Source organism: Equus quagga, chromosome 21 (genome assembly GCF_021613505.1).
Source record: "Equus quagga isolate Etosha38 chromosome 21, UCLA_HA_Equagga_1.0, whole genome shotgun sequence".
NCBI classification, from domain to species: domain Eukaryota; kingdom Metazoa; phylum Chordata; class Mammalia; order Perissodactyla; family Equidae; genus Equus; species Equus quagga.
Genome location: NC_060287.1, coordinates 29,961,842 through 29,971,433, shown reverse-complemented (window position 1 = coordinate 29,971,433; position 9,592 = coordinate 29,961,842). Strand labels below are relative to the sequence as shown.

Sequence of the window (9,592 nt, the reverse complement as noted above, 5' to 3'; positions counted from 1 at the left end):
TTAGGGGGAAGTAGATTGAAATGGGTTGCTTTTATGAATGCAGAGAAACTGGCCAAGGCTAGCGTTGGGTTCTCAGTTTTAATGTCACACTTGCTCAAACCCCAGTTCTATTTTAGATCCGATCCTCGGATAATCACCCTGCTTTATCCAGCATCAAGAATTTAAGCTCCAGAACCTCACACGCCCACAAACCAACTGGTCAATGCTGAACTCAGGTGAGATGGGGCAGAGTGAGGGTGGGATGATGGAGGGACAGTCGCCGCCCGGGTCCTGGACACGTCGAGTCGACTCCTGGAGCTTGAGGCTAGTTTTTCACACAACACGCGCAACTGCGTTTGATATACCCTTTGGCGTGGTAGGAAGAAGACATAAAGATGCTAATGATGCTAGCGATGAATGTGAAATGGAACAAATGCCACCATATTTATCTAAGTGGAAATTTTAACGCTAGGGACAATAAATGCACTCTACAGTCAGGGCCGCTTAGTTAGGAACTTCAGGATTTCATTTCCAGGTACTGCGCGAGCCCTCTTGCCCCATTCCCAGCCCTGTAAGACGAGCCTTACCAGCCGCTTCTAAGAACTACAACTCCCAGCCTGACAGAGGTCACTGCGCATGCGGCTGACGACCTACGCCTACACCTCCCAGGGGGCTCGGCGGCTACGCTGACGCACGCATGCTCCCTCGCGTCTCTCTCTCCAGCTTGGGTTTGACCTACAGCCGCCCAGGAGAAGATGGCCGTTCCAGGGGTGTCCGGGCTCTCCCGGCAGGTGAGAGAACGGACGTCCTAAAAGCCAGCGGGAGGATCCCTCCTGGGGTGATCCGTACCAGACCCCTAGTGCCACGGTGCGAGGCCACAGTTGGGGAAGCGTGGCCGCGGTTCAAGGTCGTGCGGCCCAGCAGTGGCAGCCACGCAAGGCGGCTCTAGCGGCCCTGCCTTTGCCCGGGGCCGTGGGCGCGGGGCTGACCTTGGACCTTGGACCGCGGCGTCCTCCAAGCACGGTCCCGGGAAGCAGCTGGCTTGAGGGGCCCCGGAGATGGGGGCCAGCTTCCTTGGACTCCGAGGAAAGGACGTGGCCCACCCCCGGATCATCTTCCTGTGTCGCTGTGGTCACACCTGGCAGGGGTCACTAGTGATGCCAAGGAATATTTGTAAAGCCACATTTCGTATTTTTGTAAAGAAAATGAAACGGAAAAGTTTAAATGAGTCTTCCTTGACTCCTTAGTCAGTTAAGGAGTAGAGCTGAGACTTGAACCCACAGAGTCTCCTGGAAGATGGAGTTGGGAAGAAAATCCGTGCTTTTTACCGTGCATATCAACACAGTGCTTTACATAGGGTGACCCCGTCCGGGTTACGTACGTTTTCCATAGGTGTTAAAACGTCTTTTAATCCTTGCAGCCAGTTTTGGTGTCGTGCGCTCCAGAGCTGGAGTTATTTGAAGGTGACCTGTCCACTCTTGCAGGTGCTTTTTGAGCTGTGGATTCCAGCTCTGTCGCTTGATAGACAAGATACCATCTCTCAGAATTAGCGCCTGTGCTCACATCAGACTCTGCTGCGATACTCAGAGGATTGATCTTTATTTTCAGAGAGCATTTGGGTTCTAAAAAAGGACATCCAGGGGGCCAGCCCTGGGGCCAAGTGGTTCAAGTTCCGCACTCTCCGCTTCCGTGGCCCAGGTTGGCGAGTTCAGCTCCCAGCATGGGCCTACGCCACTCAGTAGCCATGCTGTGGAGGCATCCCACGTACAAGATAGAGGAAGATGGGTGCAGATGTTAGCTCAGGGCTAATCTTCCTCACCTGAAAAAAGGTACATCTCTTACAGATCGTGAGTGGAGTCCTGCCACTGTTTAGTAAAATCCTGCTCAAAGGTGGTAATATACATGTGAAAAATCTTGTTAAAATCATTTTGAAATATGTATTTCATCAGAATTAGTGTTTTCTCCCTCATTCTGGTGGGCTAGCCTCAGCCTGTTCCTAGCAATTTGAGATGGTTCTCAGTGGGGCAATTTACTCGTAGGTAGTAGAGAGCAGCTACCCTCAGTAATCTATGTGATGATACAAAGAAACTAGTCATTTAAAAGTCATATTGAATGCTTTCTATTATTGGCTTAAATGCAGAAATCGTTCCAGTAATCTTGTTTGATCTTCTGTCTGTTGTTTTAAAGGTGCGATGCTTCAGTACATCTGTGGTCAGGCCATTTGCCAAGCTCGTGAGGGTATGTCGACTTAATCTTTTGTAATTGTAAAGCAGATAAAAGTGTGTGAGTCAAACAGCAGTACAGTTAGGGCCTGGATTTCTGTATAGTTGCTCCCTAAACCTTTCTGCACAATTTGCGGATCCCAAAATATGTGTGCATGGGGGTAGGGAATGGCATGCTCTTGAACGCCTGCTAAATGACAGGCCTATGCATGACCTTTAAATACGAGAATTTCTTCAAACCTCTTAACAGATGGGAAGTAGCTGGTCTTCCCATTTCTACAAAAGAGGAAACCGAGACTCTGGGAAAACTTGCCCGAGGTAACTCGGCTTGGTCTTGGAGTCAGACAGGAACTAAATCTGCCTCATTCAAAGCCTTTGCTCTTCCACTGCAAGCCTGCAGCACCGCTAAGCGTAGTAGTCATACGTTGACGGTGGTGTGTAGGAAAGAAGCCTACAGTTTATTGTGAAAAGTAGTTCAAACATCAGGCACTTAGTAAATTGCTAAAGGGCTCTGTTAAACTGAACATTGTTGGGAGGCTCTGTAAGGGAAATTTATAGTATTGCTGTGAAATGTACGAAAGTGTACTTGTATGTATTTGATAAACGCTCATTTTCCTGGCTCTAACATGTTCAAAACTGCCTTCTCTCAGTGTTAAAAACCTCCTGTATTTGGAACTGAATAGTTATTGAGTTGAAAGGAAGCGTAATCTCATGGCAAAATTATCATAATTAAATTACAGACTGTTCGAGCCGAAAGGGACTTTAGACACTGTGTTTGCTAAGCTCCTCGTTTTAAGGTGAGGACTTGGAAGCTCAAAGATTGAGTGACCTGGCCAAGGAAACATCCCTAATTTGTGTGAAAGTTGCCATTCAGGATAGCTCTTTGATAACATGTTTAAACTGTTTTGTGCTATAAAAGATGTATTTTTTAAATTGTAAATATTGAATTCTGCTGTTGACAGTGTAATGTTGTCTTAACTGGCTTTCCTCTTCCCTTCCTCCCCTGCCCCCCCTTTTTATTAAAGCCACCTGTTCAGGTCTATGGTGTCGAGGGTCGCTATGCCACTGCGCTTTATTCTGCTGCATCTAAACAGAATAAACTGGAACAAGTAGAAAAGGAATTGTTGAGAGTAGCGGTAAGAAGCTTTCCTGTTCATTACTTACTAAGTTCCCATTGTATGTTTTTCCCTTTAGCTTTGACTCTGCATCCCTAACGAGGTATATCGTAAGAGAAAAAGAACTACAAAAAAAGAAAAAGAAAAAAACCTAATTTCTGTAACCATATCGATAGTAATAATACTGGGTAGTATTGTTCTGAACCTATTGTATAATAGGTACATATAAGGGTATTAATATTAGAAACCAAGATTTCGGGCTAAGAGAAAGAAATCGAAAATCAAAATATAAGGTGGTAAGTTAAGAAAAAATGCCATTTCAAAAGAGAATTAAAAGTCACCTTTGAAAATCTATGCTTGTATTCCAGATACTTTCAAAATAGTCCTTAGAATATATGATGATTTTGTTTTACTGGGAATTTATTTCCCTTCTGAAGCCTTCCCTCAGTTGAATTATTACTTTATTCCAAGATGTGAGGGGGAAATGATGAGTAGGGCTTGCTGGGCAGCACAATTAGTAAAGGTGTGGGAGCTCCACGGTGATGCTAGAGAACTGACAGCATGAGGCTACAGAGGAAAGAAAGAAGACCGCCCAGACTAGTTATATAGAGTAATACTTAACATGGTTTGTTCAGTTTTCATTTTGAGCCTTTATTGGAACTTTGTCCTGCCAGACAATAAAATTGTAGCGCTCTGTTCCTTCCTTTGTCCGCTTAGGTCTGCAGATAATGCTTACGGTCTTAGTCGGGGTGAGCAGCCCTTAATGATCCTCACCAAGCCAGCAGCCTTTCTGTTGGAAACACTTGCGGGGGGGGGGGGGGTAGCAAGAGCCAGCAGGTCTCTCACAGGCATTTTTGGGGAGATAATTATTGCCCACTGCTGTCATTTATGCCCATTTTAAACCTGAACGGTCATGTTCTCAGTGGAGAGAAGGACCGAGTTGTGGACATTAGAGTGGGCTTTGACTGAAACCTGGCAGTCAAGATGTGGAGACGCAGAAGAGAGGCAGTCACCGTCAGACTCTCATAAAGGAAGGTCAGCGATTTCCGGCACTGAGAGGAAAGTGTGATGCTACTCAGGGGGCATAGACAGTCCACAGAAGCAGATAAGAAACATACAATACTGGATAACCTAAACTCCAGAATGCTTTTAATTTGTATAAGCCCGCAATTTTTCTGGAAAAATGTTGTTTCTATGGGGCCCCTCCAGTGGAATTTTTACCAGTAGATCGCAGTGTATGACAAGTAGCCTGGATCAGAGGCAGAATTCTGGCCAGGAGCCTGGGAGAAGGGACTAAGAGAGTAACCAGAATAGGGCTATATAATAGAAAGGTGCCCAGGTGGAAACAGCCGACGGCTCGTCAGAACTCAGCCCTGGTACCAGGGGAGCAAGGTGCTGGAGGCTGCCCTTGGTCACTGAATCCAGACATCTGTGCATCAACAAAATGGAGATGAAGCGGTTTCTCTCGTGGCCGTTGCACTCTTGACTTTTTGTCCACTCCCTCCCAGACTGACTGAGGCTGCTCTGGAAACACCGGAGGTCTGTCACAGGGCTGCATTGGTTCTCCGGAGCTCTGTAGGAGGCAGGACAGCATCAGGATCTGCCTGAGACAGAGAGCCCCCTCCAGGGGAATGGCAAGGAGGCCTCCTTAGTCAGAGCACCGTTTTAGGATTGCACTTGAATGTTGGCATCACCGGCATCCTCTTAGAATGTGAAAAACTAGAGTGCTACCCATGCCAAATACATTAAAATATGCAGTGAATTGAATATTTTGGCTGCTTAGATTTTCAGTAATCTCTCTTGAAGAGCAAAATTAAGTTTAAGAAGCTTCATAAAGTGTTTTTAAATTTGTTAAGGAACATTTTTGTATCCGGTGTAAAATCATGGTGTGGTGTTCTTAAGGGTAAACTATTTGATTGCAAGCCTTTCTTCATATGTTCTTTGAAAATGTTCCCTTAATTCATGAAATACATGATTTGTAAGAAAGTATGTGTGTGGCAGCTAGGCTCATTTGTGCTCTAAAGAGTTTAAGAAACTATTTTTTGGTGCTTTTAGCAAATCTTGAAGGAACCCAAAATGGCTGCATCTATTATGAATCCCTACATAAAGCGTTCCGTTAAAATGAAAAGCCTAAATGACATGACAGCAAAGGAGAGGTTCTCTCCCCTCACGTCCAACCTGATCAGTAAGTATTAGATCGTTTTCACTGAAGTCTCTGAAAATTTTGCTGCTGGAAATGCGGTCCATGGTCCAGGATCACCCGCATCACCTGGGAGCCTTTCGGCAGTGAGGGATTGCAGGACTCACTCCAACCTGCTGAGTCAGAACCTGCCTCTTAACCACCTCTCCAGGGGGATTGTGTGCACGTTAAAGTCTGAGGAGCGTTGTGTGAAGGATGTTAAGATGTAAGAACGTCTAATTTTGTAGTCAGTAGTTCAGCCCATGGAGGAGACCAGTGAGATTCATACCAAGAAAACGCTTTGTGGCCAGTGGCTCTGCCTCTGTCCTTGAAGACATTTGCATCCTTTGGTACCTTTGGATTGCTTTTCAAATTCCATGGTCAATCAGAATAGTGTCCAAAGAAAGCGTTATCCCTGTCGTCATGTTTGAAATAGACAGTGTGTTAATTTGGGGGTTTGTAGCCAAACATTGGAGTCTGTGACATAAATCTGAAAATCAGATTGCAAGCTGTGATCAAGAAATCTGTTGCAAACCTGAGACCTCCCCCTTAATTAATTTAAATGCTTGTCAGTGTGGTCTTTTTTTAAACATTGAATATTCTTTTTAGATAACAAATTGCATCTTCTCCATTCACATTCTTAAAGGACATTGAATATGGTATTTTAAGGCCACAGATGTAGATTTGCTTTTGAGGTGAATATAATGAATCATGAATAATCTGTTTAAGTGAGTTTCATGTTACTGGCACACCTTCACTTTCCCAGATTTGCTTGCTGAAAATGGTCGCTTGAGCAATACCCCTGGAGTCGTTTCCGCCTTTTCTACCATAATGAGCGTCCACCGTGGAGAAGTACCTTGCACAGTCACTACTGCATCTGTAAGTAACGGGTTATCGCTGCTGCATTGGCCCTGGCATTCCATGCATCACACTTTGCAGAACAAAAAGAAAAAAAACAGGCTAAAACTAAGAAATTGGGAGAGGTGACTTGTCACCTGGGAGGTTCGCTTCGTTCTCATACCAGCTTCAGTGAGCCTCAACTTGGAAATGGCCATCGTGCATCTTGTTGCTTCCCTGACCAGTGGTGGTTCATGAGGGCTGCAGACTGGGTTAGAGTGTTGTAGGAATCAGTGGTTTATGTTCCATTGCAGGTGGGACTTACTTTGTAAATACCATATTGAGTAGCTGACTGAAGCTAGAGTCTAGTCTTTGGTGGTGAATGGGCAGTGGTAGGGCTTGTTGTCTTGCTGAAGTGGGCTCTAAGGATAGCCACAGTTTATTGAGACCTACCATATGCTGGATACTTGATTATTTTATTTAATATCAAAAGGTTCATGTCCATTAGAAGTATAATTATCCTGTTTTACCGATGAGGAAACTGAAACCCAGGGAAATGAAACAGCTTGCCCGACAACACAAGGTGGCACCAGGGTTTGAACACAGGCTTCTCTCTCAGAACTCTGAGTTCCTAAGCCACACTGCCTCCGCAGAGTTAATTTTCTGGTTGTTGTCTTAAATATGTATTTTCTCCCTCCCGTAGTTCAGTTAGTATAGAAGAACTGTCTGTGGGGCTTAGTTACCAGGAGAGCGTGGTAGACTGACTTGGAATACGAGTACCTGACCTCATCTGGATTAATAGCTCTAGTGTTCAAAAGATATTCTAACTCCAAAAAAGCACCATTTCAAAGAGGCATTTTAGCGCACAGTCGCTGTGCGCACATTTGTAGTTCAGTAGTTGGAGCCCCCGGAGCACAGGGCTGGTTGGGAGTGCTCCCTGCCCAGGCATCTCTTGGAGCCCCTGTGACTGCACCCCTTCTCCTGACAGCGGAGCTCAGGCCAGGCCGCAGCGGCCCAGGGCCAAGCCCTGGCACAGGTGGTTCTTCAGTGATTACAAGGACCCAATTTTTTAAAGGCTGCTGCTTCTGTAAAAGTTCTTTAGAACCCACTGTTACTAGTGCTTTTCATGTTGAAACTCCTAGGTGAGTTTCCACTGTTTAAAAAAAATTATACCTGATAGACTGATTTCAAGTAGTGGCACTCGTCCTCGCTTGCTGGAGGGACCTTCGGGGGTTTAATCACTCTGGACCTCAGTTCTCTCACATGTAAAATGGGAATAAGAACTGCCGGCCTCCCTACATTGTCCAGATAGGGGAGATGGTGGGTATGAAATGCCCTGCACAGACAGGTGCATGGCACTCCGTACACATCTAAATGGGGGTGTGCTTGTGCCTCAGAGCTCTCTACCCTCAGAGTCCCAGCAAAGAATGTTTTGGTTGAACGCTGGTCAATTTCCACCCTCACCTCCGACCCCCCCCCTCCCCGCCCCCCCGCCCCCCCCCCCCCCCCGCCCCCAGCAACAAGGATGTTGTTAGATCTTTGCAAAGATGTGAAGGTTTTCTTGCTAGCTTTTGGACTCAGATGAAGGGGTAGGGAGGTGGGTTTGTGACAGGTAGAGGCCTCTCCTTCAGCAGCCTTTTCCATCCTCCCCTAACCAGGAGTGAGAGTTGGGGCAAGAGTCAAGAACACAGTCTGGACGCCTGGGCTGCATGCTCTGAAGAGATGCAGAGCTGTACTGGCTTCAGGAGCCAGCCCGCTGCCCGGGCCCCTTGGCGGGGTTCTGAGAGTGGAGTGGCATGCCAGAGCTCCTGGTAACCATGCATCTGAGAGATGATAGGACCAGGTCAGGCTGCTGCTTTTCATCCACAGAAATAATAGGCTTAAGCCGTGCCCACGGGGCTGCACAGAGAGGCCTGCATCCTCGGGCATTACAGACTTCAGGGTTTTCCTCTTAATCATTGCTGAGTTGCACTGCTAGCACCGTGGAGCAGAGACAGGGAGGGAGGGGCATTTATGAGCAGCAAGTGAGCTGTGGATGTGAGCTACCCCTGCGTTCCTGGGAGGAGGACCTTCGCACACTCCCTGAACGCGGTGCTAATGAGAGACCGTGGCCGTGCAGCTCCAGGACGGGGCCCCAGATGTCTGGGAATTCACAGGGCCTGGCTTGGTGGTGTGTGCCAGGGGTATTTTTTCCTTTTCTTTTACTATGGAAAGTTTCTGTTCTGCTTTCTCTAAATTTGAGGGATGCATTTGTCCTTTTCTAGCCTTTGGATGAAGCCACTCTTTCTGAGTTACAAACAGTCCTGAAGAGCTTCCTCAGTAAAGGCCAAGTACTGAAATTGGAAGTTAAGGTAGGTTTTTAATTATGTATGATGTGTTTCCTCAGGGAATTTGACACTTAAAATGGCTGTAGAAAGTGAAAAATTAGATCTGATTATGTACTAATCTGCCTGTAGTCGAAATTTTATATTTATTTTCATTTTGAATGGCTACTGATTCCATTCACAATCTGACTTCCGCTGTTTCCTTGACGTAATTATAACGTCTTACGTCTGTGTCGCATGCAGACTTTTCAGAGCACTTTTTCATCTTTGCATTTGATTAGTGAAATGTCAACGTTTTCATATTTCCCACGTGTTTTCTTTCCTAGAATGATCCTTCCATCATGGGCGGAATGATTGTCCGGATTGGAGAGAAGTATGTTGATATGTCTGCAAAAACCAAGATCCAGAAGCTGAGCAGGGCTATGAGGGAGGTTTTCTAAAGTGTTGACTTTCTGTCGGTGAAAATTCTTAACGTTGGAGCGACAATAAAATGCTTCCTGACCAGGACATACTGTGTTTACTTTGTCTTTTAAAGTGGAAATATAGGGAGCTTTATTTTTATATCTTTCTTTTAGTATCCCTCTAGTTTAAAGGTTAAAAGTCTTTTTGGCTGGAGAATTTAGTTTGTGTAGATTATGATTAGGAATTTATGGAAGCTTGTGTCCTGTAGGAAAAGTAGTTAACATTTATTGAGGCCTCATTTTATGCCAGGCTCTATTACAGACTTAATGTATCTTACCTCGTTTCCTTGGCCTCTGAGCCCAGACCTGGGGAGGGGCTGAGCCCGCAGGCCGAGTCATGGCACCAGCAAACCAGGCTGGTTGTCGTCTTGGAGTTTCAACTGTTGTTGCCCACCTCTAGTCAAAGATACTGAAAGGGGTTCTCTGGCCCCCAGAACCCACGCTGGTCAGACAGTGGCAGCTGCTCCGTGCTCTG

The 9,592-nt window shown here is 46.0% G+C and overlaps 1 protein-coding gene across 1 annotated transcript; it reads left to right on the top strand.

Annotated features, from left to right (window-relative positions):
• The first annotated feature begins 656 nt into the window (after positions 1-656).
• On the top strand, positions 657-9,163 carry ATP5PO (ATP synthase peripheral stalk subunit OSCP). Its single transcript, XM_046648359.1, has 7 exons — positions 657-770; positions 2,167-2,217; positions 3,227-3,337; positions 5,372-5,501; positions 6,262-6,374; positions 8,597-8,683; positions 8,983-9,163. The coding sequence occupies exons 1-7, from the start codon at positions 735-737 to the stop codon at positions 9,094-9,096; spliced, it is 642 nt and encodes a 213-aa protein (XP_046504315.1). The 5' UTR covers positions 657-734; the 3' UTR covers positions 9,097-9,163.
• The last annotated feature ends 429 nt before the right edge of the window (positions 9,164-9,592 follow it).